The 26,690-nt window shown below is 35.7% G+C and overlaps 4 protein-coding genes across 4 annotated transcripts in view; 1 reads left to right on the top strand and 3 right to left on the bottom strand.

The window, feature by feature from the left end:
- The first annotated feature begins 1,372 nt into the window (after positions 1-1,372).
- LOC104804473 (putative methyltransferase DDB_G0268948) lies at positions 1,373-3,119 on the top strand. The gene is made up of 3 exons (XM_010528789.1): positions 1,373-1,498; positions 1,623-1,803; positions 2,022-3,119. Exons 2-3 carry the CDS (start codon positions 1,645-1,647, stop codon positions 2,907-2,909), a joined length of 1,047 nt encoding a protein of 348 aa, XP_010527091.1. The 5' UTR covers positions 1,373-1,498; positions 1,623-1,644; the 3' UTR covers positions 2,910-3,119.
- Positions 3,120-3,259: 140 nt separating this feature from the next.
- On the bottom strand, positions 3,260-5,086 carry LOC104804474 (trans-aconitate 3-methyltransferase-like). Its single transcript, XM_010528790.1, has 2 exons — positions 4,847-5,086; positions 3,260-4,267 (listed from the first exon to the last, which is right to left on the bottom strand). The coding sequence occupies exons 1-2, from the start codon at positions 5,003-5,005 to the stop codon at positions 3,512-3,514; spliced, it is 915 nt and encodes a 304-aa protein (XP_010527092.1). The 5' UTR covers positions 5,006-5,086; the 3' UTR covers positions 3,260-3,511.
- Positions 5,087-15,571: 10,485 nt separating this feature from the next.
- Positions 15,572-17,060, bottom strand: LOC104804475 (probable S-adenosylmethionine-dependent methyltransferase CRG1). The gene is made up of 2 exons (XM_010528791.1): positions 16,873-17,060; positions 15,572-16,471 (listed from the first exon to the last, which is right to left on the bottom strand). The coding sequence occupies exons 1-2, from the start codon at positions 17,029-17,031 to the stop codon at positions 15,728-15,730; spliced, it is 903 nt and encodes a 300-aa protein (XP_010527093.1). The 5' UTR covers positions 17,032-17,060; the 3' UTR covers positions 15,572-15,727.
- A 7,053-nt stretch (positions 17,061-24,113) lies between these two features.
- LOC104804476 (gibberellin 20 oxidase 2-like) overlaps positions 24,114-26,690 on the bottom strand; it is a 3,517-nt gene continuing 940 nt past the window's right edge. The window contains exons 2-3 of the mRNA XM_010528792.1: positions 25,017-25,338; positions 24,114-24,528 (exon numbers count right to left, since the gene is read on the bottom strand). Coding sequence (XP_010527094.1) covers positions 24,253-24,528; positions 25,017-25,338 — 598 coding nt within the window. The 3' untranslated portion in view covers positions 24,114-24,252. The remainder of the gene's footprint in view (positions 24,529-25,016; positions 25,339-26,690) is intronic.

Here is a 26,690-nt window from a genome sequence, read left to right on the forward strand (position 1 = left end):
ATATATATATATATGTATTATATATATGTGTGTATATATATAAATATGTTTATATATGTGTATATATGTATATCATTTCATTATATATGTATGTGTATAATTTTTAAAATTTTATTTTTATTATTATTATTATTATTTTATTTTTATTTTGTATTAATTAATATTATTAAATATTAGGGATTGATGATGTGGCAGATAACTAGGATGCCATGTCAGCATTAAATAATATATTTTTTCGTTCAGGGTTTTATTTGCCAATTTTTAAAAGTATAGAGTTTTAATTTCCAATTTTTAAAAGTATAATGTTTTTTTGGATAAAAAAAAGTGTAGGGTTTAAATTGCGACGAGAGAAAAATACAGAGTTTTAAATGGAATTATTTTTTAATACTAATAACTACTAGAGGACGGTTAGGTGTGTGTGTATACATATGTTGGTCAAAGTCTATTTATTATGTATTGGAGATGAGCTTTCCTGCCGTCCTACTTGTGTTCCCATCTAGAGAGAGGAAATAAAATAATTTCGGCCAAGTGTTTAATGTGATAAATGAAAGAGTTTTGTTATTGGGTTTTAAAAAGAAACCCAACGCATATATATAATGTCTCCAATCGGCCGATGAACAATTTGAATCAATTCAGTAGCTAGTTTGTAATGAGTTTGATGTTTAATTTAGTTAATTTATAGTTTATGGTCCATTAAAAGCATTTGTAAGCCCAATTAAATATTGAAGATGCAAAAATTATTTCACAAAACCTTACACTTTCTCCCATTTTCTCGGCTCCCAAACACCTTTTTTATGAGTTTTTAAATGATATTAATCTCTTTGGATTCACCTATTGAAAATTTTCGAGATCTTGAAGAATATTACGAGATATATCGTATAATGAAGATCTTATCAAATCCAGAAAATATATATTTAGAAATATTTATTATTATGTCTAATTTACTTATTCAATATAAGACTCTCATTTATTTATATGTTATTTTGATTATCAATAAAAATATAATTCCGCAAATTTCTACGGTAAGTCTATACATACAAAATGTTGTATAATTGTAAAACCATGAATTTATGTTTTTTTTTGTGTTAATTAACTATTGTTTTTTACGGTTGAAAAGTATAAAGAAAGACCGGCGAATACAATAAACAAGGACCGACATTATTTAAAGACTGGCATTCAATGATTGATGAGATAGCCTCAACCAGGAAGGAAAAGAACCCAAAAAAAAAAAAAAAAAAAAAAAAAAAAAAAAAACATAGATCGTCATCAATGTAGCTGCATAAGTGCATATAGATCGTCATCAATAGGTTGCATAAGTGCATATAGGTCCAGTAATGCATGCATACACTTGCATAAGATCTAGCGTTCAATAATTAGTTAAAGACTTTGACTTTATGATTTTTTTTTCCGCCACTACAAAATCGCCAATCTCATCTTCTCTCTTACAAGATTTTCTCCCTATTACCTTCGAGATCGTTCAAAATATCTTCGCCTAGTGGTAATATTCTTCTCTCCCACAAGATTTCTGACGTTTTATTATAGTTTTTTAAGTTCATGATTCATAACCAAGTGTTGATTTTTCCCATTACATATGTGACGAATCTTATCCGATATCGCAACAGGGGTAACAAAAAGAGGAAAAGCATGGGAGATTTGGCAACGTTGTCCGGTTCGCAGGCGGCGGCATACAAGGAAGCCCGGCCGACGTACCCAAGCTCTTGGTACAAGATGCTGTCCGAGAAAACCGCTTACCATGAACGTGCTTGGGATGTCGGCACCGGCAACGGTCAGGCCGCTCTCGGGGTTAGGTTCTTTACCACAATCCGTTTTGTCTCAATCATACGATTAGAATTATTGGCATATTATCTTCGTGTATATATATATATACACACATATATAGATATAGTGTATACTCGTAAATGTAAAATCTTGTCAATAGTATCTTTTTGTTTATGATTTTATTCGAATATTTGGTCCGATGAGTCCATTTGTCTGTCTGAATAACCCATTTTCCGATATAGGTTGCTGACTACTACAATAACGTGGTGGCGACCGATATTAACCAAGCTCAACTGAATCAGGCCACAAAGCACCCAAAGGTTACATACCTCCTGACACCTGAATCGATGTCCGAGAACGAGCTCGTGGCTATGGTCGGTGGCGAAAACTCCGTGGATCTCGTGACTGTGGCTCAAGCTCTGCACTACTTCGATCTCGACAAGTTCTACGCGGTCGTCAAACGCGTACTGCGAAAGCCGGGAGGCGTGATCGCGGTCTGGGTCTTCAACGAAATCGTCGTATCTCCCCCGGTGGACCGCGTGTTCGAGCGCCTCTCCGACTCTACGGTCCCTTACAGAACCCCAAGAACCGACATGGCGTTGGCCGGTTACAGAACTATATCGTTTCCTTTCGAAAGCGTCGGGATTGGTTCCGAAGGGAATTCTTTGCCCCTAGACCTTCCTTGGAAGTTATCGCTGGACGGGTTCTTGGCTTACCTGAGATCATGGCAGCTCGTTGTGAAGGCGAAACAACAAGGGGTGGATTTGTTGCCGGCAAGTTTGATCGATGAGTTCAAAGCTGCTTGGGGATCAAACCCTGTTAAGACAGTTGTCTATAAATTCTTCATGATCGCCGGAAAATGCAAATCTAGTGATTTTGATTACCCGTTTGGACCTCCCGGAGGACAAAACTGGCCGCCATTTCCTTTTCCTCCTCCTCCGTTTCCGCCACCGTTTGACTTCAATCATATGCCACCGCCGCCTTTCCCACCACCGCCGCCATTTGCCTATGGAAACATGCCACCGCCGCCTTTTCCACCACCGCCGCCATTTGGCAGTGGAAACATGCCGCCGCCTCCTCCTTTTCCGCCTGGAGGATTTCCACCGTTCCCGTTTCCGTTTGGTAACTGAGATCACCAAAAGAGACACGTGGGTCTATCTATGGGTGGAATGAAAATAGTTGTTAGTTCCCTGCAGCCTATGTAATAATAGAGGTTACTGAAACCGACCGATCGTGGATGATCCTAAAGCTGAAATTAAGTGTGTGAGTTTATATCATGAAGTGGTTTTTGTGAGTTTGATGTCTGGAATTAAAAGTAAGAAAAATGAAATTGTACTCTTGCACAAACGTCTTATTGTTGTTATATAAATTTACTGGGCCACTCTACAACTTCAAGATGTTCATCTTCCGAAAGTTCATAGAATCTGTAAGTTCGAGTTTGCATCCTTAACCAATTAGCAATTATCAGAACAGAAGCATATAGTTAGTATATAGTGGTGCACGTTTATTTAGTTTATCCTTCTTACAACCATATTTGACCGCCATTACATAGAGCACAGAACTCAGAATATATATACCAAAGTACTTATAGTTCGGTAGTAACTAGGTTTCCATGTTTATCCATCTAGTAGGAAGAAACTGTTTCACCTTTTATTTTTATTTTTTCATTTTTATCTTTTATTTCTGTCTTTCAACAAGTTCCAATCCAAGTTCCTCTCCCACAGTGTTGGAGCTAGAGGAAGAGGGCCGGAAGTAAAAGGGTGGCGATAGCCCCTGCCAAATCTTCTGTGTCTTCATCACTGTCTTCCTCACTGTCTTCATCAGATGTTTCACCATCTTCTTCAGAGGATTCAGAATCTTCCGAGCAAGTTCCCGCTATCATGAAGAATTTGTACACAACGTCTCTAACCTGGTTTCGACCTCCCCACGCATCTTCAAGATCACGCATCACTCGTTTCGTCAATAAATCTTTCCCCTTTTCCTTTGCCTTCACGACAAGTTGCCACGACTTGAGATAATTCTCAAACGCTTCAAGCGAAAGCCTGCTACGAAGCTTGAGCGGATGCGATTTCCCCTCGGACCCGATACCGACGCTCTTGAAAGGAAAAGGCATAGTATTGTAACCAGCCAAGGCCATGTTCGTTCTACCGTTCCTAAAAGGGATCGTAGCGTCGGATATGCGTCGGAAGACTTTGTCGATGGCAGGCGAGATGGCTATCTCGTTGAACACCCACACGGCGATAACGCCACCCGGCTTGCGCAGAACACGTCGGACGACATTGTAGAACTTTTCGAGGTCGAAGTAGTGAACCGCTTGTGCGGCGGTCACGAGGTCGACCGAGTCATCTCCGCCGACCAGATCCACCAGCTCATCCTCGGACATGTGTTGTGGGGTTAAATAGTACTTAACTCGCCGGTGGCGCATAGCCCGTGTCAGCTGCTCCTTGTTGATATCGGTCGCAACCACACGCTTATAGTGCTCGGCCACCTAGAGGTAATAAGATGGAATAATATTTTGTTTAAAATTATTCCCAGGGGTTTGTGAATAATTAATGTATGTATGTATGTATGTATGTATGTATGTATGTATGTATGTATGTATGTATGTATGTATGTATGTATGTATGTATGTATGTATGTATGTATGTATGTATGTATGTATGTATGTATGTATGTATGTATGTATGTATGTATGTATGTATGTATGTATGTATGTATGTATGTATGTATGTATGTATGTATGAATATAATTAAATTTTCTTGCTTGTTATGAACCACGTACGTACGTCTGAATCTTGAATTCTAATACATACATAAATATAAACACAAGTACATATGAGCAGAAAATGTTCTTCTTCAATTGAAATCAGTATATACAATTTTCGTAGCATTTGGCATTTGATGGTGCAGGCTCCATAAAACTGTATTTTATTTATTTATAAATTTATGTTGAAATGTTAATAAATATGATTTTAGTTGTTACGATTATTGATACTACGGCTTCATTAAAAGAAATGAAATTAATTGAGTGGATATATATATACATATAGGATTTATATATACAGACCCCAATTGCGGCCTGGCCATTTCCGGTGCCAACATCCCATGCACGTTCGTGCATGGCTGTTTTCCCCGCAAGCATCTTGAACCAGGAGCGAGGGTAAGTTGGCCTTGCGTCCCTATACGCACCTGCTTGTGCTTCAGACAAAGTCGATAAACTTCCCATGTCTTAATTATTTCCCCTCTGTTATGTTTGTTTTTCTTTTGCTGCATATATAGTTGAAGTGGAAGATATTTGGACACATACACACACACACACACATATATATATATATATATATATATATATATATATATATATATATCGAAAAAGGTCTTTGAAATGTGAATGATGCTTATGAGGACCACAGATGGATTACAGATAAAAATGGAACTTGTCCGAGATTCTTCTAAGGTGAAATGGTTTCTGTCCACTCAAGTAAGTTATGTTCTTTTGTTCCATTACCCAAAAAAAAAAAAAGTTATGTTCTTTTGTTCCTTCTAATCTCGATGGAATTTGGATCAAATATTTTATTCTGTTCCTTTAGGGTACCAACCTTTAGGGTACCAAAAATAGAAGTGGACCAAACCGAATTGAATTAAAAAATACAGTATTTTTTCGAACGGTATTATTTTTCGAAAATCGAATTTCTCATAATCGAACCGAATCTAACCGAACCGAATTTTAAAAATCTCAAAGAAGCGTTTTTGTTAAAGAAAAATATATTTATTTAATAAAAAAACCTGAAACGAACCGGACCGAAACTGAAATCGAACCGAAGCGAACATAATATAAAAACCGATTGGTATTTATTTTTGTAATTCCGAAAAAATCAAACCGATACATTCTCGTTCCAAACCCGAACCGATTCTCGAAACGCCGCCCCTAACCAAAAGTACATATTCCCATTTTCTTTGCTTTGGAAAATTTTCCTCTTCCGGTAAGGTATGTGTTTATGTGCTAAATATCTACAAGATTGATTGGTAACACAGTGAGTGAGATGGATCACCAAGTCAAGTATAAGAGAGATTTAAGCTGAGTCGAAGACATGCATATATTAACTAAAAACAAGAGATTTTTTTTTTTTTATTATAAGTTTTTAGTTTTAAGCTGGATTGGGATGGATGGATACATCTCTGTATCATAGGAGGAACAAGGAATTCTAGTGGTGTTTAGAGTTGGTCCTAGACGTCACAAATCTGAAGATAAACTCGAAAATTTACTTAAACTCTAATTAGGAAATTAAAGAATATTTAGAAATATCCATGATGGTTAAGTGGTTTGAGACATGACAAAATCATTTCAAAGTTATGTATTGGACTCCACGAATAGGAAAATGCACAGATTTATCTGTCTAAAGGTTGGGTCGAAACCCAATAAATCTATTGATTATAAAAAAAAAAAGAATATTTAGAAGATATTTTTCTCAGAACTCTTCTCCTTTATATAGTCTTCGTTTAATGGATAGGTTGTATTATCTTTATATTAATTCCCCTATGTTACAAAAAAAAATTATTATAAAACATAATTTTCTAGATTTTTATTACAATTATACAAATAGTTATTACTTTTTTTTATAAAGTTTGCTAAGAGTTAGCTATGTTGTCACTCAACCATATGGTTATTGATTTCTTGTGAATGTTCAATCCATTTGTGTTCCCGCTCTTTGGGGCATTACATTTTTCTTCCTTTTGCTTGTAACAAAGTTTCTGTCCGTTTTTGATGGTGATGTGATAGTAGAAGACAAGATAGAGGCGATGAAAATCTCCGTTGATTTGGTTGGTTTTTATGATGATTTGGTAAATAAAATGGTCCATTTATCACACTGTTTTTTTAATTAATGTATTTATTTTGTTTGCAACATGTTATTACGTCTAGTTTGTTTATTCTTCGTATATAATTGGATTGATCATATTTTTTAACATTGTATCCGAATAAAACCGGATTTAGATTTGGTTATTATTCGATTAGAATTTTAATTAGATATAATTAAAAATCGATTAAAGTTAAACAACAGTAGTGGGATTGCAGGTTATAACATGTTCAAATGCGAACACTTTATCCATGATCCTCATCTTTCAAGACCAATCATGTGGAGTAGGGATCACAATCGCGCCGACCCCGCCTACACTCGACTCGAGGATTGTAGGTTCGGATTTGGATCGGCATGATTTTTTTGGGTCTATATAACCAATCTCGAAATCCAACCCTATAAATTTTGGATTTAGATCCGGTCGGATAAATCCATTCAAATTCTTTTATATTTTTTTATTAATATTTTTTTAAAAAATTATCGGACTTTTGTACTGATCCGAAAGTCCGATTGTTTTTTGACCGAAAAATTTAGACCTAAAACGCGCTATTTTTTGGGTTAGACTGGATTGGTTTCCGAGTTTCGGGCCGAAATTGACACACCTACACCTAGGCTAGTGGGAGTGTAGGGTAATTGATTTCTAATGATTTTTGTTTGGTCTTTGTTAATGAATTTCTATTTGACAATAATATATTATCGTTGAACGATGAAAAAAAGAGAATAAAGAAAGACCGGTGAAAATAATAGAGAAAGACTAACATTCATTAAAGATGAGAAAAGTCGTACAAAAAAAATGAAAGAGACAAGCAGACTATATATATAAAGACTTTGAAACCCTAAGAGTTTTTCATATTACACTCTCCTCTCTCTCTCCTCTGTCGTGTTTTTCTCTTTGTGAGTTTTTTTTTCTTCATAAGAACACCAATTCGTGTCGGTCATTTTCTCAATGATTTGTTGAAACTGGGGATTGGTATTAACGTTTGTCCGAAACAGGAACACATTGGCTGCTTCAGTCGAAGTACCGACCTTTCAAGACCTTGTCTTTCCGTACAGCTTTCAAGAATCTTTAGACGGAGTCTTCATCAGTCCAATCGTGAAGTATACTCTCCAAAATTTAATCCATAAATTATCTCTACGATTGGACTGATGAAGATTTCGTAAAGATTCTGGGTTTTTCTTGAGTTGGGTTCAACGTAGTTCTTGAAGATCATCCCCGGGGTTGGAGCCGCGTCAAGTGATATTAGAACCTAATTTTGTAGTTTACTTCTCTCGGGTTCTGGTACCCCATCGGAGAGGGATGTCTGAAAGAAAACGCTTGTCGGCATTGGAGAAAACGCCCTAACCGACAAAGGGTCCTGCATTTGATCCAAAGAGTGCGGAGATTAGATGGGTGGGCGGCGGTTCAAGCATTAGGGTTTTATACTTCTGCTTTTACTTGTTTTTTGGACTAGACGTGGGTTGGTTGCTTGTCTTGCCCTTATACTATTTTGGTTTCTAAGCTTTGTTTTGGCGCCATATATAGAGTTCCAATTTTCAATGAACTTTTTTTTCTTATGCAAGTCTAGTTGCATTTCGAATGTTAAAAAAAAAAACAGACGATGAAGAACATCCACTAAATTTATGGTTGATCGACTTCGGGAAGGAGAAAGATTGGATCCATTCCATATATTGGGCTTTGATTTTGGGCAGCGAAAAGGTTCGTGCATAAAACGATCGTTAGGGTGGTCTAATATATAGTTTATTAAGATGGGCTAATGTTTGGAAGAAAAAAAAATATCCTTTGAAATCTAGAATTATGAATTTTTTGGTAAATAAAATATGTTTGACGAGTAGACGGAAGCTGTCCTCGGACTTTGACCTAGTAAATCGAAAAAGTATTTCGCCACGTCACTAAATTTTAAAAATATATATACACATAATCCCATACAAATATACATACATATATAACATTTATTTATTTTTTTAAAAACGCTTGTATATACATACAAAATCTCATACATACATACATACATGTGTATATATATATATATATTGTACACGTAATCTGTAAAAGATTCGTCCTAAAATCTAGAAAAAAAAATCTCGAACTGACATTTATGAAACTGCCACGATAACATGACATTTGTCAGAATTTATCGAATCGTCTTGGAACTACGATCACTCTCGCTCGTCGAGTTTAGGGATAATTTTTAAATTGGGAAATATATGTGTTAAATTTTTAATTACGGATTTTGTAAGGTACATTTCCACGAAATGTGACAATTCCGCTGAACAGTCTAATCTTAGTATATGCAATCTATAATGTATTATTCGTTTTCCCGTTGGATTTTACTATTTTGTATTCTTCCTCATCTAGTTTTGAATGATATTTTCTCTACATTCTTATAATCACGCCCATACAAAACTCGAAAACCCTTCGGATGTGACTTAAGCAGCCATTGATTTGTCACTTAGTCCTTTAACTTGTCGGGACAGACAGCTCGAATTATGACGCCACGTTGTTCACGTGATTTGCACGCGTTTGGACGTGAAATTCTTGTGTGTTTTGCTCTTTGTGATCTCAGGTGCAATAGGGAAAATTTAGTGGTAATTTAGACGTCAAAATTTAGACCTAATAACAAAAAAAAAAAAAGACTAGCATTCAGTAATTAATTAAAGACTTTGACTTTATGATTTTTTTTCCGCCACTAAAAAATCGTCAATCTAATCCTCTTCTCTCTTACAAAAGATTTTCTGCCTGTAACCTTCGAGATCGTGGCCAAATATCTTCGCTTAGTGGTAATATTCTTCTCTCCCACAAGATTTCTCTGATCGTTTTGTTCCGTTTTATTATATGCATTTTTTAAGTTCATAATTCATAACCAAGAGTTGATTTTTCCCATTACATATTGCAACTGTCGCAACAGGGGAAAACGACGTAACAAAAAGAGGAAAAGCATGATAAATTTAGTGATTAAAGGCTGAGAAGATTAAGAACGAGGACTGAATAGAAAAAAGATGAACGTTTAAGCAAAGAACATCTTTGGCTAGTATATGCCAAGATGTGTATGATAGACACGTTTTGGTAAAATGATTTCTGTATATTCATAGCAATAGAAATATTACAAATATATATAACAACTAATATGTGTGATATGGAAAGATTATATCACAAGAAAAGGAAACATAATATTTATAATGATATTTTAATAAGAAATAAAAAGTGTGAGCCGTTGAATCCTATGTATATTCTAAAATCCAACAAAGCATGGGAGATTTGGCAACGTTGTCCGGTTCGTAGGCGGCGGCATACAAGGAGGCCCAGCCGACGTACCCAAGCTCTTGATATAAGATGTTGTCCGAGAAAACCGCTTACCATGAACGTGCTTGGGATGTCGGCACTGGCAATGGTCAGGCCGCTCTCGGGGTTAGGTTCTTTACCGCAATCCGTTTTGTCTCATGCATTGTTAGAATTATTAGCATATTATCTTCATGTGTGTGTATATATATATAACATATAGTGTATATATACTCTCATCGTTCTAGAAGCAGGAATAGACTCTTTTTATTTATGATTTTACTTGAATCTTTGATCCGATTAGTCCCTTTGTCTGTTAGTTGTCTACAAATTCTTCATGATCGTCGGAAAATGCAAATCTAGTGATTTTGATTGGCCGTTTCTGTTAAGGTTGTTATTGTAGGTAGATCTGAGAAGATTCTAAAACTGATTTTGTGGAAGAGATAAAGATGGAATCTTGGAGATAAAATTTGGCCAACAACCTTGGAGAAAAAGATAGAATCAAATCAACAAACAATTGGAGCTGAAGACAAAGCTATATAAGAAAGACAAAGAGGAAGAGAGGAGACACCGAACTTAAAAGATTATCATTCAGAGAGTACAAGAGTTTTTTGTCTTTACGTTTTTATTTCTGGTGAGTGGGATCGTTCTGAGAGGGAGTTCTCAACAGTAATCTGAACAAACCCAGAACGTGAGAGTGGGGATTCACACGGGTTGTGTGTTGAATCAGTAGATTTCGTGTCATAGGAGGGCTAACACGCAGGGGGGAGTGTGGTGCGTCTGGGTTTTACTCTAACTATCTCTATGTTGTAGTAGTCAGATTTTCTTGAATGAAAAGAACTGATTTTGAGTGATATCTGAGTGCGTCAGTAATTTCAAGTGGTATCAGAGCCCGGTCACTGGTCGTAGGATAATTTCCTCTCATATCGGTGCAGGTTAAGAGATGCACAATGCAGACATCCAAGGAATTTCAACCGCTAGTGAAGGTACCATTGTTGGATTCAACTATGGTTACTGGAAGGTGAAAGTCATGAATCTGATTAGAGGTCTTGATGAAGATGCGTGGAGGGCTGTAGAAGAAGGATGGAATTTTCCGAAAGTCATTGGAGATAATGGGACAGAAGTTATCAAGCCCAGTTATCAGTGGACCCTCACTGAGAAAAAGGCGTCAGCACTCAATGCAAAAGCTCTGACTATAATCTTCAACACTGTCGATTCAGATGAGTTTAAGCAAATTCAGGGGTGCAAAACTGCAAAAGAAGCATGGAACACGCTGGAGTTGATTCATGAAGGAAAAAAAAACGTGAAACGCACCAGAAGAGACATGTTAAAGGCGCAGTTCAATCAACTCAGAATGGAAGAGTATGAAACTGTCAAAGAATTCAGTGGTAAACTGAGTGCTATGGCGAATGAGGCAGGGGCACTTGGCACAACATACTCTGACAAAAAACTAGTGAAAAAACTCCTTGCGAGTTTACCCATCAGGTTCTTATCTCAGAAAACCTCTTTTCAGACTTTTTATGATACTGATACAGTTAGCTTCAAAGAAACCGTAGGGGTGTTCGCGGCACATGAATTGGAACTGAGTATGTATGAGACTCCGTCAGGAACATCTCGTAAATAGCCAGTAAACAGCCAGTTGCATTTCATGTTCCGGAATCTGAACCCAGAAATAAGCTTGAGGAAGACATGTCTCTAATTGTCAAAAAGATGAACAAGTTCTTCAAACGAAGACCTAGCACTGTACAACGAACAGAAGGAAAATCGAGTGGAAAGTGTATGGAGTGCAAAGGTTATGGACATTGGAAAACTGAATGTCCATCGATCATTAAAAGAGAAGCAATGATAAAAAACCTGAAAGAAGTACAATGTTATGAGTGCAAGAGTTTTGGACACACCAAGAATGAGTGCACAACCTTGGTGAAAGGGAAATCATTAATTAATCATGAAGATTCAGAATCAGAGTCGGAAGATGATAAGGAAGCCCTGAACAACAATGTGGCATTTATCGGAATAATCGATGAGAATGATGTTATGATGACAGAAGACCTGGAAGCTGATCTGAAGATTGATGAAGTTTATGATGACTTGATGAAGATGTATGACATCAACATGAAGCTTGTTAAGGAGAAGAATAGACTTGAGTCAGGACTCAAGGAAACTCAGAAGAAACTGGAGCAGCACATTGAAGAAACGACAAATGCAAAATGTTAACTTGAAGAGACAAATAAGAATCTGCATATGCTTGGAAATGGGACAAAGAAACTGGATTTCATTCTAAGTCAAGGAAGACAAAGCTCAAACCACACTGGGTTAGGGTACACTGGAGAGGCAAGCAAAACTGACAGGAAGTTTGTATCTGGAGGACAACTTTCTGATGAGTTACAACAATGCCCAAAGCTAGTTGAGGTACAACAATTTCCTCGAGAACTCCAAGAATCACAGAGGATATGCGATCCTCTTGGATTGAAACTCGGAGATGTTACAACTGTGGTAGACGTGAGAATATTCGTAGGAACTGCTATCTTTATCGCTTCAGGTCAGGTAAGTCTCATTATTCACTCACTGGTCAAGTCAGACAATGTTGGGTACGAAAGGATTTATTGCACTGTAATATTGCTCATACATCTCAACAGGTGAATACTAATGATCATTGGTATTTAGATAGTGGATGTCCTAGACAGGAAATCATGAGATTCTCTCAAACTTCGTTCAAAACACAAAAAGAGGAAGTGTAACCTTTGGCGATAGAAAAAAGGGAAAGATCTTAGGTAAGGGGACACTGAATGTCAGTGGACTTCCAAAACTGAAGGATGTGTATGTTGTACAAGGGTTGAGAGCAAATCTGATCAGCATTAGTTAATTGTGTGACGATGGGATGAATGTAAAGTTTACCAAAAATGCATGTTTTGTTTCTAATCAAATAAATGAGTGTATTCTCACAGGGAGAAAGACCTCAAATAATTGTTATACCTGGATGGATGAAAATATCAAGGAACACCAGTGCTTCAAAGCAACAGATATCGCTCGAGGTCTTTCAGAGTTATCTCAACATGCTAAGCAAGTCAGGGCTCAAGGAATCCGTACATCACAAATTTTGGAACAAATTAGACCAATCCAGATTGAGAACATCAGTAGAAAAAGGTACGTATATGTTTGCATTGATGATTTCTCAAAGTTTTCCCCCAGGAACGTTTGACGTCCGGCGAGATTGCACTGGCTCAGAAGTACATAAGCAAAAAGGAAAAAGGAGAGATTCACAAACAGAGTCAGAAGGATCAGACTTTGAAAGAGAAGTATAACATTGATGAGGCAAGACGTAGATGAGAAAGATCTGCAGGATGATGATGCACGTAACTCGTATTGATGAAACAAATTCTCTCAGATTGTGGTATTTATTCTGACTCTTTACTACTCATTAAGTACGGTCCCACTGAAAATCAATTGACAAACATATTTACTAAATCTCGTGAGATGAATATGTTTATGTGTTTACAAAGATTTGTTGGGATTTGTGAGTTATGAAAAATAGTTTTTTTCATTTAAATCGGTGAAAAATGTGTTTGATGAGGAAAAACTAGTCTGATTAAGAGAATGAATATGAGAGTCAAAAACACTTGCGAATCAATCAGATACTTCTCACGAGAGAAAAAAAGAAGAATAAAAGAAAAAAGAAAGAAAAGACTAACATTCTGACACTCCTCTGTCATGAGAAATGATGATATGAATGGATTGAAAAACAATGGCTCGGGTCTAAGTTGTGAAACAAGAGTTCTAAACGATGGTCTAAGGGCTGACGGTAAAAAAAGACCGAAATACTCCTCTGTAACGTTTAAAACGAGACAAGAGTATATCTCAAAGAGATAGTCTGGACTTAAATGGTAAGAACTACTTGTTGATTTCAACGTCCTAGAAGTCCAGAATGTTAGTTACAAAAGTTCTCCGTGTACTGAACAAGAGAAACTGATGTGAGATGTCTTTCATGATTAGTGAGTGTAGCTGACAGAAATATTCATAAATCTGGTCAGAATATTATTTGGATGGTTAGACTAACTCAAGACGTTGTGATCTGATTGTGTGTGAAATATTTCTCATATGATTTTAAATGATGTATGTTTTTACAATCTGTTCAAATCTGAGTGATTGAGTGGATGAGTTTGCAAAACTGATTGAAGTGGGAATCGGAAAATCAGAGTAGTAAATGTCTGGATATATACTCTAGAGTTTTTTGAATTTCATCTCATACACACAGGGAGAGATGGATCGAATACTTCAGACAAGTGAAGTACATCTCAAGTGAAATACATCTGATGTCAGGGGGAGATCATTATTCTAACGATTTGTTTTGGGTGTGAATGAGTTGAAAGTCAAAAAGGGGGAGAATGTTAAGGTTGTTATTGCAGGTAGATCTGAGAAGATTCTAAAGCTGATTTTGTGGAAGAGATAAAGATGGAATCTTGGAGATAGAGTTTGGCCAACAACCTTGGAGAAAAAGATAGAATCAAATCAACAAACAATTGGAGTTGAAGAGAAAGCTATATAAGAACGACAAAGAGGAAGAGAGGAGACACAGAGTTTAAAAGATTATCATTCAAAGAGTACAAGAGTTTTTGGTCTTTACGTTTTTATTTCTGGTGAGTGAGATCGTTCTGAGGGGGAGTTCTCAACAATAATCTGAACAAACCCAGAACGTGAGAGTGGGGATTCACACGGGTTGTGTGTTGAATCAGTAGATTTCGTGTCATAGGAGGGCTAACAGTCAGGGCGAGTGTGGTGCGTCTGGGTTTTACTGCAACTATCTCTATGTTGTAGTAGTCAGATTTCCTTGAATGAAAAGAACTGATTTTGAGTGATATCTGAGTGCGTCAGTAATTTCAGTTTCCGCCACCGTTTGACTTCAATCATATGCCGCCGCCGCTGCCTTTTCCATCACCACCTCCATTTGCCTATGAAAACATGCCACGATCGCCCTTTCCACCACCGCCGCCATTTGGCCATGGAAACATGCCGCCATCACCTCCTTTTCCGCCAAGAGGATTTCCACCATTCCCATTTTCGTTTGGTAATTGAGATCACCAAAAGAGACACTTGGGTCTATCTATTGGTGTAATGAAAATAGTTGTAGAACTGCGAGGATTCGTTACTTACTTTATGATTTCGATTGTTTGACTTGATATAACTGATGCTTTGGCTCTTCATATTTGGGTTCACTACTTCTGATTGTTAAACTGGAAACGTGTTTCTGACTATTTTGTAATCTTTTTGGTATATAATAGATTTTACAGTTAAAAAAAATAGTTGTAAGTTAACTGTCTATGTAATAAATAGATTACTAAAACCGGCGGACGTGGATGATCCTAAAGCTGAAATTAAGTGTGTGAGTTTATCAGTCCAGAAGTGGTTTTTGTGAGTTTGATGTCTAGAACTTATCCATATTCAAATCTAGACTACTGTCCGAAATGAATGCGAGTTTATATAAATTATTCTTCTAATAACCATAACTGATCACCATTACAAAAGATAAATAGAGCACAGAACACAAAACACCTATTGTACCAAAGCACTTATAATTAGATAGTAACTAGGTTTCCATGACCCAAAGTTCCGATAGACTTTCGGGAGGGTATTCACATGGACTTTCTCGATCCTCTTGAATATGTAGTCGAGTCAAAGTTCCGATAAACTTTCGGATTATTAAAAAAACTACGTTTTCATGTTTTTTTTCATCTGGTAGGAAAAAATTGTTTCACCTTTTTACATGTTAATCTTTAGTTTCACCTGTCGTCATGTTCTTGTTCTTCTCTCAATAGTGTTGGACCTAACAAAAGAGGGTTTTAACCACAAGCATAGCGACACCTTTCAAAGCTCCTAGGCGCTCATCACTCTCATCAGAGTCTTCATCAGATGTTTCAGAATCTTCAGAGGATTCGGAATCTTCCGAGCAAGTTCCAGCTATCATGAAGAACTTGTACACGACATCTCTATCTGGGTTTCGACCCCATGCATCTTCAAGATCACTCATCACTCGTTTCGTCAATAAATCTTTTCCTTTTCCCTTAGCCTTCACGATCAGTTGCCAAGACTTGAGATAATTCTTAAAACCTTCAAGCGAAAGCTTGCTATGAAGCTTGAGTGCATGTGAATTCCCCTCGGACCCGATACCGATGTTCCTAAAAGGAAAAGGCAAATTATTGTAACCTGCCAAGGCCATGTTCGTTCTATCGTTCCTGAAAGGGATTGTAGAGTCGGAAATGCGTCGGAAGACTTTGTCCACGGCCGACGAGATGGATATCTCGTTGAACACCCATACGGCGATAACACCGCCCGGTTTGCGCAGAACACGTCGGACGACATTGTAGAACTTTTCGAGGTTGAAGTAGTGAACTGCCTGTGCGGCGATCACCAGGTCGATCGAGTCATCTCCACCGACCAGATCCACCAGCTCATCCTCAGACATGTGTTCTGGGGTTAGACAGTACTTAACTCGCTGGTGGGGCGTGGCCCGTCTCAGCTGCTCTTTGCTAATATCGGTTGCAACCACTCTCTTGTAGTGTTCGGCCACCTAGAGTTAAAAAGATGGAATGTTATTTTGTCTAAAATTCTCCCAACAGTTTGTGAATAATAATCATTTTACAATATTTCACAACAAGTTTTTAGAAAATTGATATACTATAAATAAACTTTTGGTGAGAGTATGAGTTAATTATCACCCGTGTTCAGATTTTTTCTTTCATTGGATATTCACGGTTCACAAATTATATGGATTAAGAAAACTTGATTGATACCCTAAAAAATGTAACTATTTTTTTTAAATTTATTATGAGTCATGTACGCCTGAATCTTTAATGTTGATGCATGCATGAATATAGAGATGCACATACAACTGTATGATGAAAAGTTAATAACAAATGCTTCATCTATTGTGTAAGGAAATTAAATTAATGAGTGGATATATATACAAACCCCAATTGCGGCCTGGCCATTGCCAGTGCCAGCATCCCATGCACGTTCGTGCATGTCTGTTTTCTCCGCCAACATTTTGAACCAGGAGCGAGGGTAAGGTGGCCTAGCATCTCTATACGCACCTGCTTGCGCTTCAGACAAACTCGATAATCTTCCCATATCTTAATTTTCTTTGTTATGTTTGTTTCTTTTTTGCTTCATAAATATAGTTGAAGTGGAATATATATATATATATACATATATATATATATATATATATATATATATTGATATCCAAAGGTCTTTGAAATGAGAATGAGAATGATGCCACGGATATCCATTCCAATTTATTAACGGTATACTCTTGATAGTCCATTGGAAATATACCACGGATTAGCCGTTGGAAATATGCCACGTATACTACAGTTGCAAATTCATCAGAAATTTCCAACGGAAAAAACCCGTTATCATTCCGTCAAAAATTTCCACAGGTTTCAACGGATCCGAAATTCTAACGACGTTTTTTCAACGGATTAATCCGTTGGAAATCCGTTGGAAATACTAATTTCCAACGGATTTTTGTACATTTTCAACGTATTTACCCATTGGAAATGACCTGTTTTTTTTGTAGTGGATGTCAAAAAGGTCTTTGAAATGAGACTTAAGCATGCTTATGAGGACCACGTATGGATCACAAATAAAAATGGAACTTGTCCGGGATTCTAATTTGAAATGACTTTTGCCCACATAAGTTTTGTTCTTTTGTTCCTTCCAATCTCAATGGAATTTGGATCAAATATTTAATTTTGTTCCTTTAGGGTAATAAAAGTTTATATTCCTTTTGCCTTTAATGCTTTCGGTTACCTATGTGTTTATGTGTTGAATGTCTACGAAATTGATTGGTAACACGTTGAATAGGATCATTATAAAAAATACGCTTACTTTGCTATATATACTTTAAATCATATCTTTTTACATCATTTTTCATGTAAAATTTGTGACCATCGTGGCCTATTTAAGGATCATACAGGTCACACCGTTAAATTACATGATGATTATACTAGTTACATTGGTCACACCGTTAAAATTATATGATTAGTGTGATCATTATTTGCTGATCACACTGGTCACACAAAAATAGGTTAAAAAGTGTATGGGTTGAAAGTGCATATAACAAAGTAAATATAGTTTAGATATTATGCACGTTGAATGTGTGTCAAAATAACCAGCCTGGTCCGATACAAGCTCGAAGATTTATTGGTCGTGTCGACCCAAAACATGACGAGTCTAAAATCTTAAGCTTGAATCCCGATCTTATGAGCTTTTGTACGGATTCAGACAGAGTTTTGGATATGAACATTTTTAAAAAAATTAACGTATAAAAAATAAACTATAAAAACATAAGTCAAAACAAACCAAAAACACAAAAATTAAAAATAACCAAAAAACAAAAACTCGATATCAAAATTGAATAGTATATATTTTGATTTAAAAGAAGATATTGTTTGAATTCTCAAGTAAAATAACAAAAAAATATATATATATTTTTTCTTTTATGATTTGTGATAGTTTGTAGTAATAGAATTTATTTAAATATGAAATTATTATATTTTTCAATCCAAATAGTTATTTGAAATTAATGTATTTATTTTATTTGCAATATGTTATTATATATTGTTTGTTTATTCTTAGTATATAATCGGATTTTTAATATTATATCCGGATAGAACCGGATCAAATTTAGATTTGGTTATTATTCTATTACAATTTTAATTAGACATTGATTCGAACCGATTAAAGTTAAATAACCATTCGGTCATCAATTTTCAAAATCTGAATTAACCAAACTATTTGTCCGCCATTGGAGACAACAAACGTGGGGTGTAAGTTATGCGTGTCTGAGATGCAAAGGCTTTTTCCATGACTATTTTGTCTTTCAAGACAATCATGTCGGGTAATTGATTTCTAATTATTTTTGTTTGGTCTTTGTTAATGAATTTCTCTTTTGACAATAATATATTATCGTTGTACGATGAAGAAGAATAGAGAAAGACTTAACATTCATCAAAGACGAGAAAAGTCATATAAGAAAAATGAAAGACAATCATATTATATAAAGATTTCGACACCCTAATTAATTTACATTGGTCGATCTCATCCTCCCCTCTCTCTCTCTCTCTCTCTCTCTCTCTCTCTCTCTCGTTTTTCTCTATGTGAGTTTAGTTTTGTTTTTCTCACTAGCCTCTGTACTGTCTCTTGTCTCACTGTCTCTCGACATTCATAAGAAAACCAAATTGTCTCTGTCGTTTTCTGTTTCCTTTTTTCTTAGAGTCAACACTAATCTCGCCATTTTCTCAATGATTTGTTGAGTTTAGTCAAAACTGGGGATTGGTTTAACTTGTGTCTGAAACAGGAACTCATTGGTCGCCTGAGTCGGAGTGCCGGCCTTTCAAGACCTTATCTTTCTATAGCTCAAATTTAAGAATCTTTAGACGGAGTCTTCATCGGTCCAATCGTGAAGTATTATCTCCAACATTTAATCCATCATGTTATTATGTATATGATGCATTCACATTCAGAAGGGAAAACTGTTTAGAAATCTTTTGCTTTTGATTATATTAACAACAATTTGTGGAATGGACATATACACTTGAAAATGACATCTTCCTCATCTATGAATTATCTCTACGGTTGGACTGATGAAGATTTCGTAAAGATTCTGAGTTTTTTTTAAGTTGGATTCGAGTAAGTTCTTGAAGATCGTTAGGGTTGATATCATAACCTAACTTGAAGTTTACTTCTCTCGGATTGTGGTACGGCCGGAGAGAATGTATGAACGAAACACTTATCGGCATTGTGGAGCGGAAAGAACGCGGCAACGGAGATTGGATGGCGATAAAGAGTCCTACATTTTGATATAAAGAATGATTCGAGTTTACTCAAACCTGGATGATCTAGTAGTAAGAGAACATGTAAAACATATTTTTATTCTAAGTTCAAATCCGAGCGTGAGAATGGATATTCTCTCGGACTTTTTTGTTTCTCCTCTGAGAAATGTAGTGGGGAGAAAGACATAGTAAATTTCCGAATTATAAAAAAAAAATATTCGAATTTTCACAACGAGATCAGGAAGATGGGTGGTTTACGTGAGACGTGGTTTGGTGTTACTATTTTGGTCTCTAATTAGTTTTGTTTTGGCACCATAAATAGGGTTCCAGTTTTCAATAAACCTTTTTTCATATGTAAGTCTAGTTGCATTCGGATGTTTAATATATATATATATATATATATATATATATAAATAAAAATAAAAATAAAAAAGAGGATGACGAATAGGGACAGATTGGATCCATATATAAATAAAAATAAAAATAAAAATCCGTTGGAATTTTCCAACCGAATTTCCAACCGATATCCGTTGGAATTTTCCAATGGAATTTCCAACCGCAATCCGTTGGAACATTCCAACAAAAAATTCAAAACATATTCTCGATCTCGACCCCGGCCCCGACATCTATCCTGATACCGATCCCGATCCCGATCCCGACCCCCGGCACCGATCCCGACCCCCGGCTCCGATCCCGATCCTCCAGCTCCGACCCCGAGATACAGGCCCCGGTTTCTCACTAGCCTCTGTACTGTCTCTTGTCTCACTGTCTCTCGACATTCATAAGAAAACCAAATTGTCTCTGTCGTTTTCTGTTTCCTTTTTTCTTAGAGTCAACACTAATCTCGCCATTTTCTCAATGATTTGTTGAGTTTAGTCAAAACTGGGGATTGGTTTAACTTGTGTCTGAAACAGGAACTCATTGGTCGCCTGAGTCGGAGTGCCGGCCTTTCAAGACCTTATCTTTCTATAGCTCAAATTTAAGAATCTTTAGACGGAGTCTTCATCGGTCCAATCGTGAAGTATTATCTCCAACATTTAATCCATCATGTTATTATGTATATGATGCATTCACATTCAGAAGGGAAAACTGTTTAGAAATCTTTTGCTTTTGATTATATTAACAACAATTTGTGGAATGGACATATACACTTGAAAATGACATCTTCCTCATCTATGAATTATCTCTACGGTTGGACTGATGAAGATTTCGTAAAGATTCTGAGTTTTTTTTAAGTTGGATTCGAGTAAGTTCTTGAAGATCGTTAGGGTTGATATCATAACCTAACTTGAAGTTTACTTCTCTCGGATTGTGGTACGGCCGGAGAGAATGTATGAACGAAACACTTATCGGCATTGTGGAGCGGAAAGAACGCGGCAACGGAGATTGGATGGCGATAAAGAGTCCTACATTTTGATATAAAGAATGATTCGAGTTTACTCAAACCTGGATGATCTAGTAGTAAGAGAACATGTAAAACATATTTTTATTCTAAGTTCAAATCCGAGCGTGAGAATGGATATTCTCTCGGACTTTTTTGTTTCTCCTCTGAGAAATGTAGTGGGGAGAAAGACATAGTAAATTTCCGAATTATAAAAAAAAAATATTCGAATTTTCACAACGAGATCAGGAAGATGGGTGGTTTACGTGAGACGTGGTTTGGTGTTACTATTTTGGTCTCTAATTAGTTTTGTTTTGGCACCATAAATAGGGTTCCAGTTTTCAATAAACCTTTTTTCATATGTAAGTCTAGTTGCATTCGGATGTTTAATATATATATATATATATATATATATATAAAGAGGATGACGAATAGGGACAGATTGGATCCATATAGTGGGCTTTGATTTGGGCCAACATTTCGTGTATTTTGGGCAGAGAAAGGTTCATGCCTAAAACGATGTTAGGGTGGTTTAATATATATTTTATTAAGATGGGCTAATGTTTGAAAAAATATATATATTAACTTTGAAATCTAGAATTATAAAGTTGTTCTTAATTTCCAAGTAAAATATGAAATTGTGTTATTTTTTCATATTATCAACATTCAGTTAATGGTATTGACGAGTAGACGGAAGCTGTCCTCGGAGTTTGACGCAGAAAATCGAAAAAGTGACGAGGGATTTCGCCACGTCACTAAATTAAAATATATATATATATATATACACTCATAATGAGATACAACTATACATACATATATAACATTTTAAGTTTTTTGAAAAAAAAACATTTGTATACATAATATATAAAAGATTCGTCCTAAAGATCTAGAAAAAAATCTCAAGTGAGATATATGAAACTGCCACGATAACGTGACATTTGTCGTAATCGATCGAATCGTCTTGGAACTACAATCACTTGCTCGTCGAGTTTCAAGATCACGTAAAAGATATAATTAATTTTTTTTTATAATTAGGAAGTCCATTAGACTTTCGACCTACTAAATCTTTTTAGATCCGGAATCAACCTTTAATCGCGTAATTAATCGCACTTCCTTTTTTCTACTAGTGCAATTGAATCTAGAATCTTGAAATAAATTTATCATCTCAACCAATGGATCACCAACTAGTGAATTAATTATATCTCATCTCGCTATATAAAATATGATTGAAATGTGACAATTCTGTTGAACAGTCTAATCTCAGTATATGCAAATCTATAATAATGTATCATTCGTTGGTTTTCTCATTGGATTTTACTGTTTTGTATGCTTCCTCGTGATATTTTCCTCTACGGATCACAAAACTCGAAAACCCTTTTGGATGTGACTTAAGCAGCCATTGATTTGTGTCACTTAGTCTTTTAACTTGTCGGGACAGCTCAAAGGTACGGCCCCACGATGTTCACGTGATTTGCACGTGTTTAGACGTGAAACGCTGTGTGTTTTGCTTGCTCTCTGTGATCTCAGGTGCAGTAGCGAAAAATCGGATGCTTCAGTTGGGCTTTGATGCTGGCCCACGGTGGGCCCCCACCATGTTACATAAGCCTTTTACGTTAATGGGATTGGGAAAATGACGCATCGATTCTTTTTTTTATATAACCTGAAAATTCATCGATAAATCGGTCCAATTACATTTTTTTAATAGATTGAAAAAATCTATATAAATATCTTTCGAAATGAAAATTGACAAGAAACTTTATCCTATCTCTTAATAGTTTTTTTTTTATAAAAGGTACAAATATATTAATAAATAAAGAGTTCGTATATAAAATCGGTTAAGACCGAGTAACGTACAATAGAAAATATTCATGTGCCACTAATTTGATACCATAACATTCAAGAGAAAAACAACATGTTTAAGCAACTAACGATGTGAGAGAGCAATGTCATACCAATCAACTAGAAGAGCATGATCAATTCTTCGGCTGGAGCTGAGAAGAGAGAGTATGCAGTTTCGGACCATGGCGTTCAACTTACCGCATAGGGAATCTATCGTAGATGACGCACCTCGAAAGATCCTCGTGTTCCTTTCCGATCATAGCAAGTAGACCGAGCATTGTAGCAGGAAGCAATAAGGCAGCGGTTATGTGACTGGTCATTACCCGGATTACGTAACTGTTGCCTTATTGCTTCAATCCTGGTACAATGCTCGGTCTACTGACGTATCGAATTCACACATATATATATATATATATATATATATATGTCTTTTGTCATGTATAGGTTTCTCCGCTTCTTTAAAAGATGTAGTCGGATCAAAAATCCGGTCAACTTCCAAATTATAAAAAAAACAATAAATTTCTCAGCAAACACCATATCATTGGTCACACGAACTTTCCTAGGCCTACGACGATAACATGATATATAAAGAATATTCATATACGTGGTTTCTTGCATTAAAAGAAATTTTTTAAGTTTTCGAGATCTTTTCGAGTACCAATAGGAATATCAAATGGTAATAAGTTATATTTATCTATTAATAAGTAGAAACAGTAAAATCTAATCTATTTATCCATATATATATATTCTTATCTAATACAAATTGTATTTTTATTTTATTATTAATAAAATGAAATATATAAATTGCAAAAACTGTAATTCTACTGATGGATCTTTATATTTTAAAAAACTAAAGTGATTAAAAAATATGATTTATAATTGAGTTTAAATAGATAGAAAAGAAACACATTTTTAAAATTCGAATTAATAGCGTTGAGTTATGAAAATTAACAAGTTGAAAACAACATTCATTGTTTTTTTTTAATTTATGAAAAAACAACCTTCATTGTTGCTGTTTCTCAAATGTGTGCTATAACGTTTTTTCTATACTAATAATTTTTTTTGGATAATACAAGAAATTCACCGAATTTTCATCCCATCTACGCCAGGGTATACTAATCATTTGGTGATCATTAAATAATCCAATTAGCGAATTATGTTCGAAATTAAAAACAATTATATATATAGCAGAATCATATATTATTCGGTAGATTAAACGGACTAAAATACACCCAATCCGCAGAGAAACACAGACGAGGATGGGATGATGATTTGGTTCGGGTTCGGTTCGGTTCACGAGGAGTTCAGCCAATGGAAGAAGTTGGGGAGAGTAGACGAGTCGGGGCGATAGTGAAGCTGAGTGAAGTCGAAGAGATCGGACCAGGTGAAGTCGGGATACGCCCTCTCGAGGGCCCCACCGTCTCTCCCTCGACCAATCAGAAGATTCTCAGGTGGTCTCACCACTTTGGTCTTTTCAGGACACACGAAGAAGACCAACGACCTCCTCTCTTTCTCCCTGTTCACCACCGCCCTGTGCAGACAACTCTTGTATGTTCCGTTGCTCAATGCCTACCCAAAAAAAAAAAGCAATTCCACGTCACGTATTAAAAAAAAAAATCCGTTTATATCGAAATTTCACGTTTTTGTTTGTATTTATTGTATTGTCTTTTAGTGTTTGAATTAAAGAACCAATCAAATTCAAGCACTTGTGTATATATATATATATATATTCCTTTGAATTTGGTTTTATCTGTTTTCGGATTAATTATGACATCAATGATATAGAAAACCATTGACGTGATCTCACTTTCATATTTTAAAAGCGAATTAATTTGATTACACATTGGTCATAGACTCATAGCAGACAGAATTAGTGAATATTGGCCCCCCACCACATCCTCTTGGCCTCTAACATTATATAGTAAATCAACACATTTTTTAATATATATATATATATATATATTAAACCCTCTAATTAATATCATATGCTTTCTATTTATGAAAATGTAGATAGATAGATGGATGGATGGATGGAGAATAATGTAAAGGGAACTAACCATAAAGGTGTCACCGATGTTAATGACAAAGGCGTCGGGATGGGGCCGGACCGACTTCCACTGGCCGTCGAGGAAGACCTCGAGGCCGCCGACTTGGTCTTGATGGAGGATGGTCAGGGAGGTGGGGTCGGTGTGCGGACCGGTCCCCAACGTCAGAGTCGATTTGTTGCATGGAGGGTAGTAATTGCATCTCATGATCGAGCTCCCGTCTTTGAAGAAATCCCTCAGGCTCGACCTGTCAATCCCCATGCTTCTTCCCAAAAGCTCCATTATCGTTAGTGACATCTCCTTCATTGCTTCGCAATATTTCTCATACACCGACCTGAACAACAACAACAACAACAACATATCAAAGCAAATTTCACGTAGCCAAATGCTGTATATGTATTTTGGTACGTACGTATAATTCGAAAATATTTGAATAAAAATTAAAATGGTAGAGTAAGGAGATACGGACCACGACCGCTATAAATAATGACATAACAAAAAAAAAACCACAAATATTTGCGGACAACTTAGCAGTAACAATAGCAAAAATAAAAATAAAAATTTGTGGTGCCGACGGCTTGATTGCACGTGACTTCAAAAATGCCTATGAAAGCAAAAACGTGCACTTCGGAACAAACAAAACAATGTTAATTAGTACTGTTTTTTTTTTCTCTGTTGTTGTCTCTTGCCCGAAAATTTTCTTTGAATTTTCTACTAATTATCTGTATCGATAAGTTTTAAAAATATTATTTTCTGTACTGCTATATAAAATAAATAACTATATATTCCAAAAAAGATCCGATTTTGAGAGAAAAGAATTCCATTCTCTCGAAATATTGTTAAATCTTTTTCCTTATGGAAAAAAGATTAACTTGTCCAAAAGATTTTTTCTTAAAATTTGTTATTTTATGAATATCCAAATGACAATATATATTGCGGGAACGCGAAGTGGAACACAGTCAATGCTCATACCACATGTCTAAGCTTTTATATCATAGGACTTCAATTTCTTTTACTAATTTTAAACATTCTTACACTATAAAATAAATATTATATAAATTCGTATATAATTAATCCATATTGTAAACGAGATGGAAATTTTATGCAAGTTCTCAATATTTTTTCCTCGAGATATGATAAAAACTACACACACACACACATATACACATATATATATATATATATTCCTATATATATGTATAGCAATTTAGCAAATGTGATGACCATGACAATGATGGCATAAGTGTTTTGTCGATTAGTGGATGTAAATATTTATTATATAAGCAAGACTCTACAAAAGCCAACCCAAAAGCCAAAGGGCCAAGGTCTGTTTGGCTTCTACACGACATTGTGATTCTATAAGATTTGGTCTTATTTTGTTTGTCATTTCAAATACAGCAAATCCATTGTGCAAGAAAAAAAAAATACTTCTTTTAATTTGTGTTTGCATTATTTTAGAGATAAATTAGTCACATATACAAACATGCAAACCATGGTGAAAAAACAATACTATAATATTTTTTTTTTCATGAAATCCAGTTGAGTTCTTCCAAATTCAACAGAAAAATACAATATTAATCCCCTAATCGCTCTCCAATTAATGATCTCAATGGATTCTATCGATCGAGATCACAACAAAACAAAGTTATATACATGTGTGATATACAGCCTATGTGTGTGTGTGGG

This window comes from Tarenaya hassleriana, unplaced genomic scaffold, assembly GCF_000463585.1.
Source record: "Tarenaya hassleriana unplaced genomic scaffold, ASM46358v1 Cleome9, whole genome shotgun sequence".
Lineage (NCBI taxonomy): Eukaryota > Viridiplantae > Streptophyta > Magnoliopsida > Brassicales > Cleomaceae > Tarenaya > Tarenaya hassleriana.

Excerpts from the sequence above, each read along its gene's own strand:
- LOC104804473 (XM_010528789.1), top strand. The coding sequence starts at position 1,645 with ATGGGAGATTTGGCAACGTTGTCCGGTTCGCAGGCGGCGGCATACAAG. Across the intron at positions 1,804-2,021 it reads ACGGTCAGGCCGCTCTCGGG|GTTGCTGACTACTACAATAA; the intron begins GTTAGGTTCTTT and ends TTTCCGATATAG.
- LOC104804474 (XM_010528790.1), bottom strand. The coding sequence starts at position 5,005 with ATGGGAAGTTTATCGACTTTGTCTGAAGCACAAGCAGGTGCGTATAGG. Across the intron at positions 4,268-4,846 it reads ATGGCCAGGCCGCAATTGGG|GTGGCCGAGCACTATAAGCG; the intron begins GTCTGTATATAT and ends TATTACCTCTAG.
- LOC104804475 (XM_010528791.1), bottom strand. The coding sequence starts at position 17,031 with ATGGGAAGATTATCGAGTTTGTCTGAAGCGCAAGCAGGTGCGTATAGA. Across the intron at positions 16,472-16,872 it reads ATGGCCAGGCCGCAATTGGG|GTGGCCGAACACTACAAGAG; the intron begins GTTTGTATATAT and ends TTTTAACTCTAG.